Source organism: Nematolebias whitei, chromosome 4 (assembly GCF_014905685.2).
Source record: "Nematolebias whitei isolate Nwh7 chromosome 4, NemWhi1, whole genome shotgun sequence".
Taxonomy (NCBI): domain Eukaryota; kingdom Metazoa; phylum Chordata; class Actinopteri; order Cyprinodontiformes; family Rivulidae; genus Nematolebias; species Nematolebias whitei.
This window is the reverse complement of record NC_056501.1, coordinates 21,431,711-21,455,563: the sequence shown is the minus strand read 5'-3', so window position 1 is coordinate 21,455,563 and position 23,853 is coordinate 21,431,711. Positions and strand designations below refer to the sequence as shown.

The 23,853-nt window shown below is 39.2% G+C and overlaps 2 protein-coding genes across 2 annotated transcripts in view; one reads left to right on the top strand and one right to left on the bottom strand.

Annotated features, from left to right (window-relative positions):
- bicc2 (bicaudal C homolog 2) overlaps positions 1 to 1,191 on the top strand; it is a 25,704-nt gene extending 24,513 nt beyond the window's left edge. Inside the window, exons 18-19 of the mRNA XM_037675851.1 lie at positions 777 to 876; positions 970 to 1,191. Of these exons, the coding sequence (XP_037531779.1) occupies positions 777 to 876; positions 970 to 1,100 (231 nt within the window). The 3' untranslated portion in view covers positions 1,101 to 1,191. The remainder of the gene's footprint in view (positions 1 to 776; positions 877 to 969) is intronic.
- Positions 1,192 to 7,430: 6,239 nt separating this feature from the next.
- The window catches only part of spock1 (SPARC (osteonectin), cwcv and kazal like domains proteoglycan 1), a 90,940-nt gene continuing 74,517 nt past the window's right edge, over positions 7,431 to 23,853 (bottom strand). Inside the window, exons 8-12 of the mRNA XM_037675590.1 lie at positions 16,044 to 16,163; positions 15,551 to 15,772; positions 13,628 to 13,690; positions 12,891 to 13,028; positions 7,431 to 8,125 (exon numbers count right to left, since the gene is read on the bottom strand). Of these exons, the coding sequence (XP_037531518.1) occupies positions 7,929 to 8,125; positions 12,891 to 13,028; positions 13,628 to 13,690; positions 15,551 to 15,772; positions 16,044 to 16,163 (740 nt within the window). The 3' untranslated portion in view covers positions 7,431 to 7,928. The remainder of the gene's footprint in view (positions 8,126 to 12,890; positions 13,029 to 13,627; positions 13,691 to 15,550; positions 15,773 to 16,043; positions 16,164 to 23,853) is intronic.

Sequence of the window (23,853 nt, the reverse complement as noted above, 5' to 3'; positions counted from 1 at the left end):
AGCCAGCCAGCCAGCCAGCCAGCCAGCCAGCCAGCCAGCCAGCCAGCTTCCATTATCTTTTACCTGCTTCTTCTTTTTTGGGTCACAGGGGTCACCAGTGTCCATGTTCAGCAGTCACTGTGCGAGAGGCGGAGGACAACCTGGACAAGTCTCCAGTCCATCACAGAGACATATAGAGACAAATGAGACAACCATTCACTCTCTCACTCTCATCTAGGGACAATTTAGAGTTACCAATCAGCCTAACATGCATGTTTTTGGTCTGTGGGAGGAAACTGGAGTACATGGAGAAAACCCGTGCATGCACGGAGAGAACATGCAAACTCCACCTAGAAAGATCCCCGGCCGGGATTCGATCTGGCAACCTTCTCGCTGACAGGCGGCAGAGCTACCAACTGCAACTGTTCCGCCCTTTATGTATTCATGTGTTTATTTAATGTAAGCACAGGATCATACAGTACATAATCTGTTATCTTTTTAACTCTAAGAAAAAGTTTATTCAGGACCTTTATTCTCCCTGCTCTCTTTTCATCCACAAATCGTGTGTAATTTCCTTTGGCTTTGTCAGACCTTCTCATTTGAATGAGTTATTTCTAAATTCTGATGAGTGAAATAAATACAACAGAATAATGTGAAATCATCGTTCACTTGAGCAGCTGTGTAGAAGTTGCTGCAGAGCCTGAACCACCCAGACATGCTCCTTCTTGTTCTCCAGCCAGAGGATTCATGCATTATGGATGAGCATCGTGATACAACCTCTCTCTGTACTCCCCCAGATCGACTACCAGACATTCCTCACTCTGTCCGACGAGGATCTGAAAGAAGTTGGTGTCTCTACCTTTGGAGCCCGACGCAAGATGTTACTTGCAATCTCAGGTGAGGAACTGCTGTCCTCGACTTGCTCTTCATTTGCTCAGTTATCAGTTTATGTTTGCATCATTTATTGAAATCATTCGCTCTCTGATCCAGACCTAAACAAAAGCAGAAGGAGGCTGTCTGACACCCCGGCTGTCAAGCCGAGCTACCTGGAAGGAGGCGCGAGTGGCAGACTTCTACACATCACGGATGTGGATGCTGCAGCTCAGAACAACCACTGGTGAAAGGAGAATCTGCTCATGAATCACAGATGCTGTTGCCAGTTAATTTAATTTATCAGAAATTTTAAAAGAAAGCACAAACGAGCAGCAAAGATCATGCGAATATTTAAATTCTGCACCTTTTCTTTTGAAGCAAAAACCCAAAGCTTATTTTTATGCCGCTCATGACAAACCCAAGACTGCATGAAGAAGTTATTTGTGGTTATTTTTTTTATCCGAATAAAATGCCTTACTTATGCAAATTAGTTGCCTTGACTGAGTTAACCTCTTTGTACATGCAGCTGTAAATATAGATTTTAAAAGAAAATGATATTTCAAAATTTTAGTGATGAATAAAATTGTTTGGTATTTGACAAAATTGTCCGTTTAGTGATGTTTTTTAGAAAGAGAAAAAATACCCAGTGAATCCGTCCATTTATCTGTTTTATTTACCTGCTTGCTTCTCGGGGTCACCTGGAGCTGGTGTCCATCTCCGTCAGTCACTGTGTGACAGGTGGTGTACACTGTCCTTCACAGACAAACTGCACTCTCACCTAGGGACTTAAGAGTTACCAGTTAACCTAAAGTGCATGTTTTTGCTCTTTGGGAGGAAACTGGAGTACCTGTGCATGGGGAGAACATGCAAACTCCACCCAGAAAGGCCCCAGGCTGAGGCGAACCTGCAACCTTATCACTGAGAGGTGACAATTCTAACCACTGCACTACCGCACTGCCCACATTGTGAATGAAATGGAAAACATTAAAACAATCTGCAGCACATTTGTTTTTGATTAAGTGGCTTATTAAGCTTCATAATGTATTTATGAGGGAAAATCTCATGCAACCTGTAATTGGTTTTCCACTCAGCTGAGAGATCACCAGTAGAGGGCACTGGTGTCACACTGAGTAAAAAAAATAAACAGTGGAAAAATAATGAACATGCTTCAAATTTAAATATGTTTCTATTGACAGCAGCATTACAGCTTCTGGTAAACAAAATGGGGCTAAATTTGAATTATACTAACAATGATTTTAATTTCCTGCAACTGAATTTTGTGGAAGACTGATCTCTTTAAATTTTTAGCATTAAAGTAACCTCTATGAGTTTAATTAGCAGTGGGGTGATGTTGTTGGTTTAACACATAGAAGTGACAGATCTTCTGCTTGGGGGCATGAAGGGAGTCCAACATGTTCAGGAGCTCCACAGGCTGCTTGGTTTTGTGTCAGCCAAGCATGAAAAAGAGTGTGAGGAGGGGGAAGTGGTGGGCTGTGACCGATTAGGGAGAGATGATCCCTACTTATTACAATGTCTCTGCCAATTACAGAGACAGGCTTTGGACCAGTGATCCCCAAATCTGGTCCTTGGGCTCTGGAGTACTGTTGGATTTCTATTCTGTCAGGTAGTTAATTGCATCCCTCTGAGGTTGAAGGTCCAAATCGGTCCGTGATCCCGCAGCCAGAATGAAAAGTGCAATAGGACAAATGAGTGTGCTTTGAACCTTGACAAGTGAGTCATTTTCTCTCTCATGTGAAATGGCAGTTTTGGCACATGGCATGCTGACATGGTGAACACTCAAAATGCAGCTATGAGAAAGTCTACTTGAAGCTTGTCTTGGGTTTTTACTAAACTGTTGTCCAGTAGGGGTTTAAAAATGTTGATTGTTTAAACAATAATTCTCTCTTGCATTAAAACTGAACATGTGAATATAGAGTGATTTAGAGATCAGGATGGTGCGTGCCATCGTTTACCTGACAGTTCAGATATTGGAATGTATGTGACCTAAACTAGGAAAGACTCCACATATATTAATGGTGGCTGTGGCTGAGTGTTTAGAGCAGTTGTCCTCCAATGCAAGAGTTGGGGGTTCAAATCCACCAGCAGTCACATGCCAAAGTGTCCCTGGGCAAGACACTGAACCCCTCATTGCCTCCGATGTGCGTCCCATCAGTGTATGAATGTGATAAAGCTCTGAATATTCTCTTTAGAATGATTTGAAATCTTTTCAACAAAACAGCAGGGTCCTGGAGAACCCTCTTGTCCGGCTGAGACTCACGCTGCGGGGTACATCAGAGATCCTTGAGGAGTTTGGCAGCTGATGTATTTTTCAGTTCTGTGTCAGGAGGATGCCGAAGACGTTTATATATTTGGATTTATGATAGCAGGGATTCTGCTCTATGGCATCGGCGGGGCTCTGTTTTATCAAACTTTGAAGAAGATATTGGCAGCAGTTTTGGCCAAGGCAAAGCTTCTGAGTCTGTGTGAAGGTTTGGTTCATGCTATGAGAACTCAAAATCAGCTGAGCTAAACCGTAAGATGGAGGTGATTTGTAAGAATTGCAGGCCACTAGGACTCTAGGACTCTCCAGCATGTTGGCCTTGACCTTGAAGAAGGCTCATAGCACGGATCAGTGTAGTGGAATATTCATAAATTTGGCCATTTTGGCTCGAGTAAGTTCCAGCAGGACTCAAGGCTGACAAGAAAAAAGCAGTCTGCCTGAAGAAAACCAACAATTGTGGCATATCTGAATCGGATTGGTAACTAGGGAAGAAACTTCATCTATTGCAACCAACCTTATTCTGATTCGTTCAATTAGCTTTGTAGAGATCTAGTAGAGTGCTGTATGAATGGGTAAATGAGGGCACAGATTGTAGTGTAAAGCACTTTGAGTATCTTGATAAGATAGAAAGGTGTTATATAAGTACAGTCCATTTATCATTTACTTTATACACAATCAAAACAAGCAGAAAAGTTTATCTTTATATTTTCAAATTATATTATAAAGGATTATTTTTATCACCCGCTGCCAAAGGAGCGCGGAGATACAGATTTTGCGCACATCTCTCTGCATGTTTGTTGAGCTGTCGTATTAGTAAAATATCTCATGAACCAGCAGAAGGATGTTAATGAAACCTTTAGAAAGTTATTAGATGAACATCTACAACTGACTAAATTTTGGAGTCAACGCCATTCAACATGGCCACCAAAGCTAAGCAACCTTAGTATACACAAATTTGGCTACAACCCAGCCAATTTTACTGATGGTTGGGTAGAAGCTGGGAGTCATTTCCAACAACTAAAAGTTAGAGGTGAATATTACCAACAACCATTAACAGATTGCTTTAATGTTGTACAAAACTTTAAGAAACACTTATAAAAACATTTGTGCACAGGTACTGAAATCCCATTAACTATCAGCTCACAGACTCCAAAGTTGTGTTGGAGAACTCCAAGATAAAAGAACAAGAACCAGCAGTGGAAAAACAAAAATAAAACCACGAGCCCCTCCTGTATGGATCACCTCACACTATGGTTACCTTGGGCTGATCCGAGGCTCCACCCAGCAGGAACGCCAGCTGTGGATAATAAAGAAGGCGCTAATAGAGAAATGAAACAGAGCAACGAAGTGCCCCGAGGATACAACATAACCACACATTCCCTCTTACTGTGATGAAGATGGAACTCACTCCAGGAAAGTGAGAACGAGAGAAGAAGAAAATAGAAACAGTAATAACATCGTGTGTGTGTGTGTTTATGTGTGTGTGGTAGAATCAACAGTAGAAAATGAACACTGTGCAATAGATGTGTTACTGAAGTTACTAAATTAATTGCTATGAGATCCACAAATAGAGGTGATTACAGGATTTTGGATTGTTTTAATGTATCTTGCCTGACAACACTTAGTTTGAATTACAAATGAACCTTCCTGTTTTTGTTCCGCTGAGCTGGCAGCTGCAAGAAATAGTAATGTGCTCCAGATGCTTGACCAAAGCCAGGCAAGCTGTTCCTCTCTGTTGCCCTCATCTTCATTTATACTGATCTACTTAAAAAATAGAGAGAGATAAAAGCAAGATGGATTCATAAAAATAAACACTTAGGATGGATGTAAACTGCTCCTCCCTAAAAGAAGATTCCTGATTAGATATAACTTGTACATATTGTGTGTGTGTGGAGCCCCACTGTATGCTTCAGCTTCCTCCTACTATTATGGATGTCAGTACCTTGTGGTTCTAAATCGACTAGAGCCAAATGTGAGTGTGCATGGTTGACCATTTCTAGTTGCTTTTCCTTGCACAACATCTCAGGCAGAGTCCAGTGTAAAACTAGCTTCTTTATAATTTCTATACTCCCATATAAGTAAAATAATCCAGCAAAAGGACTAAGTGGAATTCCCATAATCTGCACAAGATGAGATCTGGAATAAGTTGACCAAGAAAGGAAGCAAATTTATTTATAAAAATAAAAGTTATAGCAGTAATAAAATAAAACATACAAGATGATACTTTAGTCTTTACTTTAGTCCCATAGATGATTTGGTTCACAGAGTTAAGCCAATTCTTTATTCTTCCTGACAGTGTCTGTTATGTATTGCTGAGTAAGTATTTTCAAGCTCAAGTTGTCCTTTCACTCTCTGATTGTTGGTTTGTTGTGTTTTAGCTGAGCAGGCTGTTTCAGAGTAGTGAGGTCAGCTGTCCCATTAGCCAGTGATATTACAAAACCACTCATTAAGCCTTCATGTTCTGTTTGGTCTCTGCTAGCTTTGTCATTCTTCTCTCTCTCTCTCTCAAAGGTTTGTGACAAGAGTATTCTACATAGCTACCATCTATCTCTGGTTCTAGGGATGCAGCTTTCTCAAAACTGGAAAAGGTCAGAAGTGATAGAGGGATTTGATTGTTTGACTGCAGAGAAATCCAGGCTTCAGAAAAATACGACCCGAGTGCTGAAAGGACTCATGTGATTCTCTCTGTGGTGGTAAAGAGAGTCAAAGAGAGGGTTTATACCAGCTTGTGCAACTTGCATTAGAGAATCGTGAGCTACATTTAACCATCATGTTGTACATCTATCTGGCTGTGATTCTTAATAAAAATGGGAAATCTTTCACCCTCTACAATGAGTAAAATGGTTACTCTTGTCAGGTAGAAAAATAAAGTAATCCCATTGTTTCCTCCAAAAAAAATACCATTAATCGAGGTCGAAATGAATAGTAGAAATTATAAAAGAAAGTTGGGAGCTGGGTTGTTCTCAGTAATCCAGGACATGACAATCCAAAGTGATTCACTAGGAACCTTAGAGGTCTCTTGATTTTTGGAAATACCACACATTTATTCCTACTTTTAAAAATGTGACCAAAACAGCTTGGCGGAAGTTCAAAGGAGGCATGAGGGTTAGGGTTCTTCTATCCATTCTGCAAGGGACCCCTGTGTGGGGTTATCCTCAAAGCAACTGGGCATCTAATCTCTGATTCCTGCTCAATGATGGGTTTTGGATGTAACGCGGCTCATGCCAATGCTTGAATTAGACTTGAGTCTTGGGTGAGTGCAAGGTCCTGGCAGCCTCCTCTGAGGGCTCGACAGGGTTGGATGAAAGGATGTGTGGAGGTTTGATGTGGCGCCTCAAGTGCTGGTGGTTTATGGTCCATGTTCAAATCTCAGAACTCACTCAGCGTTGTGTGCTCCCGCTGGTTTTTGCTCACAAATAAAAACAACATGGCAAATGTTTGTATTTATATTATACTAAATGCACATGTGCATATATGCAATGCACAAACTCGTTGTAACATGGCAGCATTAATATTCGTGATGACATCACTATACATGTTCTATAGTCATAATTTTCTTATGATTTGGTCAAAAAAGAAAGAATACGTGGCATCATGTAGACAACAAGAGACACAGACCAGTAAGTTTCAAAAGACACTTGACGTGCCACCTTTACTGAAATATTTCAAATAAATAAATGTTCACGTAGTTGACATGGTGAAGATTTCAATTTCAAATCACTGAACATATCCAATGTTAGGAGGCACAGCAGAGTCTCGTCTCTGCTCGACACCTTACGTCCTCCCAGCTCAGGAGCAGCTTCCTCTACTCGTGTCCATGCACAGACAAAAAGCCTCAGCAGCCCTATGAACCATTTAGCAAAAGAACAGCTGGCTGAAACTCCACAGGTTTGCACTGTAGGCCTAAAAGGTTTGCGTTTCTAGCTGCTATCTCTTTGCGATGCAACATCCTACCTCCTGAGATTGGGAGAAGAACCAAAAGGACACTAGACAGCATCAACATAGCAACATAGTATTGTAGCAGCCGAACAGGCATCACTTTCTGTTTGAGATGCATAGAGCTGGACGTGGCCAGGTAAATCTCTCTTTTACAGGTACAAGATGAGAAACATGCAACAACAACAACAATACATCATTAATCTCATTGTTTCCAGGGCTCTCTGGTCACATTCAAGATTAACAAGTAATTTACAATCCTCCATAAAATAACAGAAAGAGAGGGGGCATCTCAGAGTCTTGGAGCATGGCAGCAAACACTGAAGGGAGCCCGATGGTGGAACACAGACCATGATAATGAATCGATGATGGAACAACAGGGCAAGGAAATCCACAGTGAAGCCTCTGTGGCAGAAACATATTTACATCCAATACATCTAATGCATCTGGACTCACGCACTGATCAGAGACATTGATACTGACATACAGCAAATGGAGAGATAAAGGGCCTAAAAGAAAGAAGTGTCCATGTTTGAAAGGTTTACAGACTGTAGGTTTCGGAGAAGCTAAAAGTGGATTGAGTACAGTCCTTTCAAGGGCTTGATAGTTGTTTCAACTTTATGAGCTCTGTTTGGTATTTGAGGGGAAGAGTAGAACACTCAAAAATAAAGTTTATGTGAAGTTTATTGAAGAGCGATAAGGGGGAAGTGATGGGGCACAGGGACAAGAGCAGGCTCAGGAGCCAAAGGATGGACTGCTGCCAAGATAACTGGAGGAAGAGACATTGGAATGGCTTTAGATCTGTGCCGAGTTAACAGAGTTTCCTGGTCAGATGATGGCAAAGAAAAATGGAATGAAGCTACCAAATATAGCCAGTTTCATCATCCTTGTCTTCTTCCTCGTCCTCGTCATCCTCTATGGCTCCCCTGGGGTGGATTCGGCCCCGTCTTTTCTTCTGCCGACTTCGCTCGCTCTGCGTTGGCTCCTCTTCTTGGTCGTCAAGGAGGATGACTGCACCGCCACTGCCAAAATCCCCCGATGTCTCCGTTTCCTCGTCTGTAGACATTTTACCAGAATACAGAGAAGTTTTTAAAAAAAGTTATAGTTTTTATAGAAAAATACCCCAACTGATTCAATACTACCAAAGTTCTGGATTAGACCTGGTTGAATGTTGCAAAAAGAGCAGTATAAGACATTTAAAATTTGACATTAGCAGCTAGTGAATTCAAGTCTACACTGCTCCCAATATTTTATAAACAGATGTTTTATATTAGTGCAAACAATATGAAAATATGAAAAAAAAGAAAAATCTAGAGTGGTGTGGATTTTCTGGCCGCCAGACTGAGTTTTAGATATTAGTCTAAACTGAGTTTGAAACCCTACTGCAAAATAACTTTAATTCCACATACACTAGAATCTCATTTATCGCGGAGGATCCTTACCCTGAAGCCCCACGAAAAGTGAAAAACTGCAAAGTAGGTGTAGTAGTACAAGTAGTATGTACCGGTAGTAGTTTATTTTAGTACATCCATCCATCCATCCATCTATGCATCTATGTATCCATCCATCTATGCATCTATGTATCTATCCATCCATATATATATATATATATATATACACACACACACAAAGGCATTTTAAACCCTTCCTACACTCTTGCAATATTCTAAACAATGTTTCTAAACTCTACGCGCTCTAAAGGAGCACATAATGTCATGATTTCAGCTCCCTGCCACCTGCCAGTGCTCTCGGCCACGCCCACTTCTCCACTGAGGAGCAGAGATCTGACACACTGCAGGAGGAAACTTTTTCTGCAGCTGTGGGCTGCACACAGGTGCAGTAGGTGCTAAATAATTTAAAATAAGTCATTTAAAATGAAAAATCCATGCCGATCGTGCAGCTCATCCATCAGTCAGACAGTTGTGTGTCATGTCCAATCTCACTTTGAAAAACCGCGATAGAGCGAGTCTGCAAAAAACAAACCGTGAAGTAGCGAGGGACTACTGTAGGAAACAAACAAACAAACAAAAAAATTTATTTACTTTTTGCCAGTCAGACAGGATAAAGTCAGTCTGGTCATTTCTTCCAAATATCAGATTTACTTTAGCTGATACTCCAGCACTGCAAACCTCAGACTACAATGGAGGAGCTGGTGAGGCATGATGACATAGGAAAACATCTTTTTATTGTTTTTATTGACATGTTTGAAACAACAAACAGGCAGGTGAGCAGACGATACCATTGTTTCTCGTGAACACAAAACCAATTCTATCTGCCAATAGTTTTCACTGAATACTTTGTCTATTCCCCTGCACATTTGGTTCTGTATAATATACTAAAACAATTTCCCTCATTGGGTTTAGGTTTCTCATAGCAGGCAGTTAATATTAAAAATGTATTAACAACATACAGCCTAACTGAGTCACTATGACAAGCATACATTCTTGATATTATTTAATTCGATTCATTTCAGTATAAATGGCGCCAATTTATAACAAATTTCATTTTGTTGTATGCACAAAAAAACATTCAAATATAAATCCAGTTTGTAAGTTATCTAAGCCAGCAGATAGTGTTAAATTTTAGATTTGTTTGCTGTGAAACAACATGGAAAAGCACAAAAGAGGAGACGAAATAGAAACTAAGCCTCCTGCTTATTATTCCTTTATTCAGCGCAGCGAGGAGCTAAGGTGTCTCTTGTCAACTACCTCACTTCAGTGGAGTCTGGCTAATTGGTAATGAACGCCTGATTCAGTGCAGTCAAAGTGTGAGGAGAAGTAATTTTAGCAGCTTTTGTTTCAAGAGGGTTTTGAGAGAAATTCATATGAGCTCAGTCTAAAATAGGCTATTTACACCTGTGTACAAATGTGCTTTGGTTGCGTTGCACTCGAAGAAGTGAAATCAGTTTGGTGTCCTTGTGTTTAAGCTATTGAGTGGCGAGCTGTGAAGCTTGTTGTATTCAGGAGAGAATGGGAGAACTTCAAGCTGTTCCAGCCTCAGGCTATTCAGGCAGAGTTTGATGAGCTTGTTATAGCAGAGACAAAGAACTGTTGTTCATGTATATAAGTGTGTGTCTGTGTGTGTGTGGAGGCTGGATAAACACCTTATCAATATTGGAAGCTGCAATTACAGGCTGTAGACTAGACTGGTACCAGTGTGAGATGTAATGGTTGCCTGTGACTTGGCAACCTGATTGGTAATCACTGTCTGCCTGGAATCATTCTTGCTAATTATTGTTCCCCCCCCCCCCCCCCCTCCACAAAGAAATCACTGTGCAATTGATTTGCAACCAAGTATTTTTTTTTAACCCTTTTCTATAAATTCCTGTTGCAAGTGAGTAAAGTGTTATTCTTGTGCATAAAAGTTTTCAACTACTTATGCAAATTTAGGCTTCTTTCTTCCAAATGATAAAGTTCATGTTTCTGTGATTTCGCACCCCCCCCCCTCCCCCCGAACATTGTGATCTTCTGACAAGAGTGACTGATAATTCTAATTGACTTGCAAGAGGAAAATATTTTTGAAAATTGACGCAAGGTTGACATCAGGATATGGAATCAAAAGTTGGATAGACTTCAGAGAAACTCCCAGTAGTGTATATATATGTTTTTTAAATAAAGTTTTATGTAACATTTATGAATAAAAGAGCATTTTTTAAAACAAGTTCTTTGTAAATATAACTTCTAGAGCCAAAAGAACAACTTGACCCTAACATGAAAATAAACTGATTTATTATGTTTATTTCTGTTTATTCATACATTATATACAATGATTTAGTTGAATAGTGGCCCTGTGATCGAAAAGTTGCAGGTTCAACTCCTGGTACTGTCAACATCAAAATGTGGGTGGTAAAGGTGTAACACCTGCTCCCACCCTCATTTGCCCTACCCTGGGCCCCTTGAGCAAGACCCTTAAGTTAACCCCCATCATCTGCTCCCAAAACCAGGTCTCTCTTGAAAATGAGTTTTCGTGACTCAATGAGACTACCTGTATAAATAAAGGGTAAATGAAAAAAAAAAACATATATATATATATGCACTAAAATAAACTACTACTTACTACTTGTACTACTATTCCTACTTCGCAGTTTTTCACTTATCGCGGGGCTTCAGGGTACGGATCTCCCACAATAAACGAGGGACTACTGTATACTACCCTAAAGTACTATATACTATATACTATAAATATACTACCCGGGCTGTGGCTGTTGCAAACGTCCATATTAAAACACACAATAACATGCCGAGTTTCTGCTGGACTTTCAGTACAAGACTCTTATTTTGAAAGTTCTGAAACTGCTTAAACTTAGATGCTGTGTTTAAGAACTTCTGAGCGTTTGTGTAAAAAGTTTCAGATTTGTTGAAACTTGATGCTGACATCTTGATGAAGAGGTAACTGTATGTTAATTGTTGAATTTTGCACTTTTCAGTGAATTGTGGACACACATTTCTGTTCCTGTGATTTGTATGTTGCAGTCTGCTCTGATTAGAAAGATTAAAGTTTTGTAGCTAAGCTAAAACCTCCTGGAATCATTTGTATGCATGCATGTATGAGCTGTTTTCAGATGAAACTGAGTATTCTAACATTTGAGCCTTTTACCTTCAGAAATCACAGATGTTACAGTATATGGGAATTTCTGACACCCTCAAGGTTGGTGAATACTAGCTTAACTAACTGGCTGCTAATGCCTGTTTTATTGTTAATAAGTAAAGGTAGGAGGCTTACCAGTATTTTGTACTGGGAGTTGACCTCAGGAAATGCCAATGGGACAGTGAGTCAGGAGTGTGCTCCTCTCAGAAACTGGAAAGGTGGTTGCCACAGCAACCCATTTTGTTTACATGCCATATTTGAGAGGACACCGCCACGTTATTGTTGAATTTTGTGTGGCGGCGGTCCACTGATTGTATTTTTTACTTTTTTAAAGAAAGTGCCAGAGTTGTGTTTTGCTGATTGGAGTGAACAAGTGTGTCAGAGTGCAGATTACGTGTAAAAGTTTTGAAAAACTGTGCATGTTGTGCTAAACTCTGTTGCTTTGGGAAAAGTTTCATGATATGACACCACGCTCAGGTCAAAAAGCCAGTCCATGCATGCGCATGCGCGTGACACTGTGAATGGCCACACCTAAAAAAGTTGGAGTGTTACTGCTGGTAAAATGTTTAACAACTCGCTTGCTGGTTTGCAACCTCTGTGAACTGTTCTGTTGAGTGCAACACTTTGCACGGTGAAACACTCCTGAGCGGCCCTCCTGGCAGGGAGCTGGTCACACCTGCTCGCCATTTTGAGAGATGCAGCTGCCAAGGTGAGTTCAGCGGGAGCTAAAATAATCCAATGTGTGCAGAAATGGGCAACAAAATAATGTGCATGGTCTAAAATACAGAACTGCAAGCAGTGCATACACAAAAACGCCATAGTTTTTAACCAATCACTGGTCAAAATGCAACCACAGAGAGGTTGCAGACATCCAGCGAACATGCAAGAGAAAATTAACCTATTTTCCTCACAGCTTTCTTGCAGTTCTGAGTTCTCATTTAGTCTATACACTCACAGTCAAGTGATATAGTACCCTTACTGAACAAAAAAGTAGAACAAATCAGCACGACCTGCTTTCTGTGATTCTATGGTATGTTAGGTTTCAAGGAAAAGCTCCACAGTCTGTGATCTGTCAAAGAATCAGATGTTCAGCTGCCCACCTGAACTGAAACACTAACACCAGGACATGATTAGATAAATAAGGAGTTAGTGAGCAGTGACAACACTTTTTCTGTTCTGCTTCTGAAAACCTGACAGTGTGTGCATGAGGTGATGTGCTCTGTAAAGTTTTTACCGCAGTTGGGGTTGCCCTGTTTTCTGGAGCCAGCGATCTCATTGCCGTACTTGTCCACACACCAGCACTGGCCGGTGTTGCTGTGACACTGGGTTGGTTTGTAGTAGCCCTCATCGGTGCAACGAGGGATATAGGAGCCTGGAGACAAGAGGGTGAGATGGGAAAATTAAAGTAGAACATCCAAAAACAGAGGGGAAAAAAGAAGGGAATGGAAAATAAGGTTAAAGGAGGCAAGTAAAGGTTAAGAACATCAAGTTTGTTATAAATGAACATATAATCTAATTATGTTGCAGCAGAGGTTAAGTGCACGTTTCCTGAAGGAGCAACAAAAGTTTGTGAGTTTTCACAAAGGGACATCAAAAATCAATGACTCCTGTGAATGTTACAGGACAACAATCAAACATCCTGCCTCATGGATCGCAATCACTTTCGATAACCTAGAGGCAAACATCCACACTTACCCCCCCCCCCCCCACACACACACAGACATATTTTCTGTTAACTTCATTTGACCAAGTATCTGCTCATTTTTAAAGCTTGTTTTTAGAGAGAAGGTAAGCCACACAAACAGCCCAATGGGAACTGGAGATGTTTGTACTTGGTTGTGCTTTAGTGTCTGACACCTTTACCCATTTTAAAAATAATGACAAAAATCTGTTCAATATATTAAAGTATGTTTTTATCCAAAAACATGAGGAGGAGACAGTGGCCAGAAGCTGGCACTTCTTCAAACTGACCTATGAGGCTCTTTCTTCGACTCTGATTCTGGATCCTGCTCTTCTCAGTTTGACAAGGCAGTCCTGCAACAAGAGAAGATACAAAAAGGCTCCAATCTTAAAATGTTCTTAACATGGAGAACTGAAACAGATCATTCAAAGTCTTATCAATGTATTTATACACTGAACATAATATAAAGGCAACACTTGTTTTAGCGCCCATTTTTCGTGAAAACCAGCCAGTATCTGGTGTGACCATTTGCCTCACACAGTTCAACACATCTCCTTCCAGTTATTGATTGTAGACTGTAGAATGTTGGTCCACTCTTCAATGGTTGTGTGAAGTTGCTGGACATTGTCAAGAACTGGAACATGCGCCGATCCAGAGCATCCCCAAACATGCTCATCATGTCTGGTGAGTATGCTGGCCATGCAAGAACTGGGATGTTTTCAACTTTCAGGAATTGTGTACAGATCTTTGCAACATGGGGCCGTGTATTATCGTGCTGCAACATGAGGGGATGTGAATGGATCAGCAATGTGCTTCAGGATCTCGTCACGTATCTCTGTGCATGCAAAATGCTATCAATGAAATGCATGTTTGTTGTCCATAACATTTGCCTGCCCATACCATAGCCACACCGCCATCTTGGGCCACTTAATTCATAATGCTGACGTCAGCAATCTGCTCACCCACACAACACCATACACACAGTTTTGTTTTCCATCTGCCATGTCCAGTGAAAGCAGGGATACAGCTGTGAAGAGAACACCTCTCCAACATGCCATACACCATCAAATGTGAGCATTTTCCTCACTCAAGTCGGTTACGATGACGAACTGCTGTCAGGTGCAGACCCCGATGAGGACAACGGACAAGCTGATGAGATTCCCTGAGATGGTTTCTGACAGTTTGTGCAGAAATGGTTTGGTTATTCAAACTGATCGTTGCAGCAGCTATCAAGGTTTACTTTCACTTTAAACACAGAGAACTGTTTTTATTTGACATAACACTTTTTTTTTTTTTAAATAATGAACATATACAACATATTAAAGTGAATAGCTGAGATGCAAAGTCAGCAGGGTAAGTGCAGAGCTTGCTGGATGTCTAAAGAGTATGATTATTGTTGTTTCTAGTAATTGCTTTTTTCACAGAACCAAAACTGACTATGACAAAAGGCTTCAAAACTTTGTCTTCAAAAAAGAGGTCAGTTGTTTTATTTAAACATGGATGCACCAAAGCAATTTGTCACTTAAACATGTCTGTTTTATGACAAAAACTGCTTTTTGTATGTAAATGAGAGGAACAAACACAGCAAAATGAGTTCATTTAGCAAAATATCCACAATGTGGGCAGATTATAAATGGAATTTGCCAACTCATGGCTGCTCACTAACTCCATTTGCAAAATTAAAATCTGCAACCATAAAAGTTCTGTTAAAGACCAAACCTTAAAGACAGCCAAGCTACATTTTTGCATGGCTGTTAAACACACGAGCAACTCTTCTTTGATAAGAAACAAATTCACAAGAAAGGCAGAAAAAACAAAGGTAAACTCAAACGTATGTGTAGCATAAAAATGGAGACTTGGCTTCAGGAAATATTTGTGTTGGACTGTAAATGTCAGCTGTGCTGATCTAGAGGCAGATTCAACTGATGTTTACTGTGATCCAAACTACAATCTTGTATTTTTTAAAATTTATTATCTTAAAACTGGTTTAAAAAATGTTTTTAAATCCTCTTTGATGCACAATAATTATTCCTAGAAAGGCAACGGCCATCACAAAACAGTCAATGTATTTTTCAACAACCTTTTTTTTTTATGATAATGCAACAGATTTCAGAACAGAAGTGTCATCTCCATCCATTTATTTTAATTCTATTTACTGTTTTCTAATAAAATATATCTGTTTTATCCCTCCATCTGTTTTTCAGCTGCCTCACCTTCGGGCTTCTGGAAACAGTAGCACCACTCGTTGTTAGACAACTTGCCGTCCTTAAAGGAGTCGCAGGAGTTGAAGAGAGGCTTCATGCACAGCTCGTACTTGTCCAAGTAGATGGCGTTCAGCTCTGATTGGTCCAGCAGGAGGTCAAAGTTCATGTCAAGCTTATTGAACATCCAGCCCAGTGAGTCCTTACAAATGGGCAAGATGCTGGTGTCAAAATCTGGTGGAGAAAAGAGACAGAACATGCACAGGTCAGAAAGTGTTTTATTTTTAAAAATAATTTGACAGCACGGAGTGAGTGTGAGTGCTGTCATGGGCAGAGCTGGATGTGTTAAGACATGTTGACATTACAGAAAACAGAGGAGGGTCACAGTCGACATCATCACCAGCTTTCACAAAAACTGAGAGGCACACACAAACACTCAAAGACTGAAATACTGTATTTTAGGTGTGTGTGTGTGTGTGTGAAAGGGATGGGAGCGGGGACTTACGACCAGCAGTGGAGTCAGAACTGTCAGAGGATTTGAGGTCTCTGTTGGCATCGAGGTGGAGAACTCCGAACCAGTCCTTCAGCCTGGCAGCCAAACTGTGGAGCTCCGCGTCAGTGCAGGCTGCGCATCAACACACAAACACGCAACACCGTGAGGACGCTGCGCTGTCAATCAGCTGATGTCATCAGCGCAGAAATTAATTCTTTCTCGCACAGTATCGAAACTTTCATTTCATTTATGTCGTGTACCTCTACCTGCTTTTGTCTTTCATGCAGTTGTATTTTTCGATATGTTTCTTTTCTCCCCGAGCAAACACAGACTAAGCTGCTGCTATCTTTTGCGGTTACCATGGGAACCAGTTCTGACACACACAAATACATAGGCAACTATTTTAGAGTTTCCAGGTCTGCCGTTGGTTAGTGTTCGCTTCCTGTTGGAAATAAAACACTTTATCTGAGCAGGAGACCTCAGTAACACACACGTGGACAAAAGTCTTTTATAAAGTTCATGTCATAAAGCGCTGAACTAAAAGTAAATATATCTGCAGGGGGAAACCAGTTCATTTTTTGTGTTCAGCTTATAAATAAATCTGTATATTTATACTGGATCTTGCTTCTTTGTGCAACCTCAATTAAAGCTGAGCGGACACCATCTTGCGCGTTCTCTTCCAGAATAAGCAAAATTATACCCTTAGTAAAAACAACAACAACAAACTGGACAGAAAATGGCCTGTTTTTTTTTTTTTTTTCCAGCTAGACTGGAGTCTGCAGATGAAGCAAACCTCTACCTGCTGTTCAATCTCTATTTCCTTTTCTCCATGCCATGCATGTGATTGACAATATTTTCTCCTCATTGAGTTTCCTTTTAGAGCTTGATAAATGTGCCCACAGGACAAGAGTTTTTACTGAACCTGCCAATCCAGACCCTCCAACTTTGACACAAAGTGCAAGGCTGTTAACATTTCTCCTCATTCCGAACTGAAGCAGTCTTACGTGAATCATCCAGAAGTTTGACGCTGTTAAATATTATATTTCTTTTTGATGTAATATATGCACTTTTAGAAAACTAAAATACCTAACATTTCTTGAGGACATGCACATTTCCTGTGAAATGATCAAGTTATTGCTATTTTGGTTAATCCTTGAAAATATTGTGAACAAGCTCATGCAATATTGAGATTTCTTGTGTGACCTTGTATGACCTTTTAGCACTAGATGTATGTGTTGTGAATGACTCTCAGCCGCACACAATTTTAACTCAAAACCTTTAAAACCCGATGCGATAAAGCCATTTTTGTGAAGGCTGATTTGCTGTGGCATCCATTATGAGCTGGGCTGACTCTAAAAATTAACCAGTTGAAGAGGTCAACCCAATAAATAGTTTCTGAAAGTTTAATTAAAAATATTCAGTTAGTCATGGGATACTTTGCTAATGTTGTAGAGAAACAAATGCACACACATGCACACATGGCAAAAACATTATCGCTCTGGCTTTGCCTCTGACAGCGAGCTATAACTATATACTCCCTCCAGAAGCAAATTTAGAGAAAAAATATGCAAAGTCTCCCTTTGACTCACAAATGCTCATGCACACACACACACACACACACACACACACACACACCCACGCACGCACGCACGCACGCACGCACGCACGCACGCACGCACGCACGCACACACACACACACACACACACACACACATACTCAAAGTTACACACAGGCATTAAGCCCATCAGAGGAGAACAGAGCGGAAAGATTTTCTCCATGAACACCAGGATCACACTTTGCTGTTAGGAGATCAAAACGTCAGCAGCATGACATCAAATGAGGTACATCCATACTGCAAACATTAGCATGAGACACACACACACACACGCGCACACACACACACACACACACACACACACACAGACCAGACACTATTAAAGTAGGGATTTCCATGCCAAGCTTAACATTTTGCTTATTATTTCCATTTTTTTCTCAAGTCATGCCTCTCGTCTTGCTTTTAAGTCATGTTACGCTTACACACATGAAGACACACATCCACACACACACGCACACACACACACATACACATACACATAGTATTTCTCAGTAATAGTTCAGACTGTGTATGGCTGCTTCTATAAAGCAGCGGATGCCCGAGGTAACAGACAGGAGCTGAAGCAGAAGACAGATAACATTTATCTTGCAGGCTCAGTGTGACATTACCTCTGGAATTACAAGGTGGGTTCTCTTTCTCTTTCTCTCTCTGTGTGTGTGTGTGTGTTCAAATCCTTTGTGATCATATAGATAACAATTCAAAATTCTCAGTGCTCTTTATTTTACACTCTAAAGTTGAGAACAACCAAGCAAAAGAAAAAAGAAACAGGAAAAAAAGTAAACTTTGTTTGTTGCAAACTCCCAAATAAATTCTAACCTGTAAACATTTTTATTTTTGTGTGTTAGTGTTGATTTAGAATTGGCACCACTTTTAGTTGTTTTACTGACATTTTCTTTACATTTTTCTTTGCAATCTAACTCTGCATGCTTTATTTAGATTTAGCCGTTCACAATTTAGAACATTCAGTTCATTCAGGAGATTGATGCGATGACTTTTGGCTTTTCTAACTTTTATACTTTTCAAAAAAGACAAAAAGAAAGAAAACTACAGAAAGAAAAATAAAACGGAGGAATAACTCCCTATAGAATTACATGATGATTTTTACAGTTCTGTCAAAAACATTATTATTGAAATCTGCTTCAACATACGTGCTCTTCTCTTGTCTTCTCATGCTAAGTTTACTTTTTAGCTACCATTCTGCTACTTTAAACTTTTATGTAGCCTTTAGCTACTTTAAGTATTTAGCTACAATTTGACTAATTTTAGCTCTTATTTGGAGGGAGTGGTGGCACAGAGGTTAGAGAAGATAGGTCTGTGATCAGAAAGTTGCAGGGTTAATTCCCTGTACTCTTAACATCAAAATGTGGGTGGAAAAGGTGAAGCACCCACAGCTGCCTCCACCCTCATTTGCCCCACCCTGGGTCCCTGAGCAGACCCTTAACCCCCATCATTAGCTCCCAAAAACAGGTCTCTCTTGAAAATGAGTTCTCGTGACTCAATGAGACTACCTGTATAAATAAAGAATAAATAAATAAATCCATTCTGCTTTTAGTCTACAATTAGCATTTTACTATTTTTAACTCCAAGCAAACTTTTTTACATTTTTAGCTAGCAGTTTGCTACATTTAACTTTTAGTTAGCCTTTTGATAGTTTCAGGTCTTAGCTAGCCTTTTACTCCTTTAGCTAATGTTTTGCTGCTTTAAGGCAGCACTTTGCTTATTTTAGCTAGTGTTCTACTTCTTTTAGTTTTAACAACGTGTCAGTTTCAGCTTCTTCAGTTCAGCAGTCATTTAGCGTTCACACTGTTTTTGCAGAAAATGCTTCTCTGGTTTATCTCGGCATCCTTTTTATAAACGATTGTCCTTCTTTCTGTTCCTATTTGTTGTCTTTACAGTAAAGCAGACTGATTTTATTGCTGCTGACTTTAAGACCCTCCTGGTTAATCTCCTCTACTGATAGTTATCTCCTCCCATGTCTCTTCTAACTCTGTCAGTGTGACGAGTTTCAGTTTATCCGACCTGGCTTTAACTAACCCAGTTTCTCTTCTGGACTTAGAAAACCACTTTGATAAATCCCACTCTCCAACGTCTCCCACCTTATTTTTCTTGTACAATCCCAACACACACAGATTTAACTATTTCTGACCTTTTACAAATCATTTATTTCTGATGTTTCCTTTTCCTTATTTTTTTATTTTTTACTCTAAGCTCTTCTTCAGTTTTCTTTTGCAGTAAATTCTGTTGGATGTTACACTTTGTTCTTTGTGAAAAGTTATTAAAAATCTAAAAATTCAACTTTAAAACACACTGAAGTAAAACCTCAGTCACCCACTTTATTAACTTTAACATGTGAAACTTCGTACAAAGCAACCATTGTTGTATTTACTCTAAACTTTATAAATCACAAGTAAATTTCTTAAGATTGTTTCTTGTTACAAATTCAGTCAGTTATTTTGAATGTTTTAATCCAGGCTCTTTTATCTTAGGATACATATTGTATGTGAGATGGAAAAATAGATATATTAAAAAGCTTTTCCCTTTTTTAAAAGCAGATTTTATTTATAAACTACCACCACTTTGTTTACTTAAAAAATTATTTCCAATAGATGTATACTTTTTAAACAACTCACTATGAACTTGCGTGATACCGAAAAGCCAAAAGGAAGTGCAGCTATGAAGCATAACGGGCTCAAGTGGAGTGTGAAACTCTGACCAGTTCACCATGGCAACCAGAAATGACTCAGCCTCCAGATATGGTTCAAAACTAAAGGAGGAAAAAAAAAGTTCAGACTATAGCTTGAAGAAAATGTAGCGTCCCTTGATTTCTGTGTATTGACCTTTATGTTTTATAACTTAACGGCTAGTTTAAATGTTACCCATCAAAAAGCTGTGAAGGAGACAGGAAGAGAGGAAGAAGAAAAAACAAAAGCAACTGGGTATCTAAGAAGTTATTTCAAATCTCATGTTTAAATAATAATGATAATAATGATAATTATAACAATAATGATAATGATAATGACAATGATGATAATAATAATAATGTGTTATATATAGTCATCTTTGTATGTTCCCATACTATGGTGAAATTGGCTCTCTGCATTTAACCCATCCACCAGCGGGTGGAGCAGTGAGCAGCTACTGAAAGCACCTGGGGAGCAATTGGGGATAGGGTGTCCTTCTCAGAGACACCACGAGATGTGCAATGACTGGGGATCGAACCTGGGACTTTCGGGTTTCGAGTTGGCTGCCCTGCCTCTACACCAGGGGTGTCAAACTCGCTCACAAATGGGGCCTAAATTAAAACTTTTTTCAAACTAAGGGCCAAGTTCAAAAACTGCACCAAATCAAATCAGATACCCAACATCTTTTCTTGGTTACAGGTTCCTCAACTAGAGTTTGGTTGGTCTCATTTTATGTTCTCTGTTGTGCCTTCAAAATGATAATCAAAGATTACTGAAAAAAAATCAAGAGATAGAAGTATTTTATGTTTTATATATCAGCTTGGGGGCCAGATAAGATGTCAACGAGGGCCACATTTGGCCCCCGGGCCTTGAGTTTGACACATATGCTCTACACCATCTCGAATGGACAAAGCTTCTCAAGTTTTGTTATTTTGAGGCTGATAAACCAAACTGCTGTCTGATTCTCCCAGCAGGGACACATGGCTACAAAGAGATGCATGGTTGTGTTAGATTTATCAAAAGTCTTGATGTTGAGGGTGTAAGGTCCATTAGAACAGTAGTTCTCAAACTGGGGTCCCCGGACCTCTGGGGGTCCGCAAGCGGGTGCTTGGGGGTTTGCAATTTTTTAAAATGTTTATTTTTTACAAGCACGTAAATGTTTAACAACCCATTAAAATACACCAAAATGCAAAAAAAAAAAATCACATGTACGTTATTACAATTTTTTGGGGGGGACCCAGACCACCACCGGCCCGCCCCCTGTTTGCATTCCAGCATCAATCGGGTTACAAAAGAATCCCTGTTACTTGGTATGACTACTGCTATCATGATTCTGTTCAGATTTACGTAAAGAGTTTTCTGTAATAATTTGAAGGAGTGACGATACATTTATTCTGTTCATTATGTGAACAGGTAAAGTTTGAAAGTGGATTTTTACTTGTAATTTTCTCAAAACTGTAATTTTTGGACGTTGAATTAAACATTTTGTTAATTCAGTGTGTCTTGAATGTAAAATACCCCATGTTTCAAAGTATAAAAATTGTATTAACACTATTAAAGAACAGGTCTTAAGTATTTATGTTACACAAATATTTCCATTGAATTAAAGAGACAAATTGAAGAAAATTATTTAATAAACATGAGGGTTTTTGAGGGGGTCCCTGAAACTTTTTCTCCCCTGTAAGGGGTCCCTGAACCTAAAACATTTAAGAACCCCTGCATTAGAAGATGACTGAGCAGTAACTTTACTAAATTACATTTGAATTCAACCAGTCCTCCAGACTTCCACACCCAAACATCAGGAGACGTCAGATCTCAAAATCCTGAATGGCTTCTTTTATCATCAAAAGTAATTATCAAAGTTTGGCACCAAAAAAAGAGAGGAGCGATTTTAACTCTAAACAGAGAAAAAAGTAGGTGCTGTTCACCTTGAGACTTCAGAAGCATGGTGTGATAGGACCAAGATGAAAGTTAGATTCAGAGAGAGAGAACGGGCGATGGGAGGCGGCGATAGAGGATGACACTTCTTAACAAGGTAACTGAGGGAGAGAGAAACGGACTGTAAAAGTCAGGGAGGAGACGTGAAGACAATAGAAGGTCAGATTCATTAAAAAGATACAGAGGTTTGTTAGATTTTTTTTTTATCTGTGTGCCATGTTATCAAGTCCTCAGAACAATCTAATTAGCAGTGAGTTAAGGTTAGTCCAGATAATGATCAGTAATGGTCAGCGCTCTGCTCAGACAGGGAGACAGGTAGAGATAAATACAAAGATACAGACAGGGAGACTGAACATGTTGAGGTGGTGGCCTTCAAAGTGCTGCTTTCACTTTCTACTCATCACATTTATTAGTCAAGTTTTACTGGTCCAACGCTTTGACCAAATTATAATGGAAGTCTAAGACGCTCTCAATGTCTGAAATAGATGTCACGTTACTGAAACCTCAGAGTGTTGTCTTTTGGTGTTTGATTCATGTGATTTCCCAAATACAACTTATAAATTTGAAACTCCAAATCCATCATCTGAACCGAAAAGCCTTCTGGATGAGAGGTGAAGCGGCTTCAATAATTGAGGAACAAAATCCCGTTGACTTGTATTCAAGCACTTATAGGATTAACCCGACCTGGATGACAGGGGATCGACCCTCTGCTGCTGCAGATAGAAACATCTAAAAAGAGGGGAAGTGAGGTGACAAAAAATGTGACGGAGATGGGTGCATCTGGGAATGAATATTACAATAAATAAAAATACAGCATTTTAAGTCACACTCAGGTTTACTGGCATGAGGAAGAACATTCTGTTCATTAAAAATGAGCTGTGTGAGTTTTGATTGATTTTTAGCTGAATGCTAGCATAGTTAGCATGATAGTGGTATTTATTTGTTTATTTGTAAACGTATGAATCACAAAAGCTTTTCTTTAACAGGAAAAAAGATATATTGCACCAGTCAGTGGCTAATCTGTTTTAATAAGTGAGATTGTTATGTGATTAATAGAAAACGTTCTCAAAGCAAAGATAAAACATATGTTTGCACTCGTGTTTTGTAAAAGTATTTTGCTTTGTGTGTTTTTATGTCAAACAATTTTGTTGCACTTTTAATAAATATATTTTCTGTTTCTTTCTGTGTTTTTATTGAATTATGTGTACTTATTAATACGTGTTTTGTATTTTATTGTAGGGTTCATGTGATTTTATTGGTTGTAGTGTATTTAATTGTGGAAGAAGCTTTGTTAGCACACAATGTCCAAGACAAATTTCCCCTCGGGGACAATAATTAATTAATTAATTAATTAATTAATTAATTAATTAATTAATAAATAAATAAATAAATAAATAAATAAATAAATAAATAAATAAATAAATAAATAAATAAATAAATAAATAAATAAATCAATAAATAAATAAATAAATAAATAAATCAATAAATCAATCAATCAATCAATCAATCAATAAATCAATAAATAAATAAATAAATAAATAAATAAATAAATAAATAAATAAATCCATCCATCCATCCATCCATCCA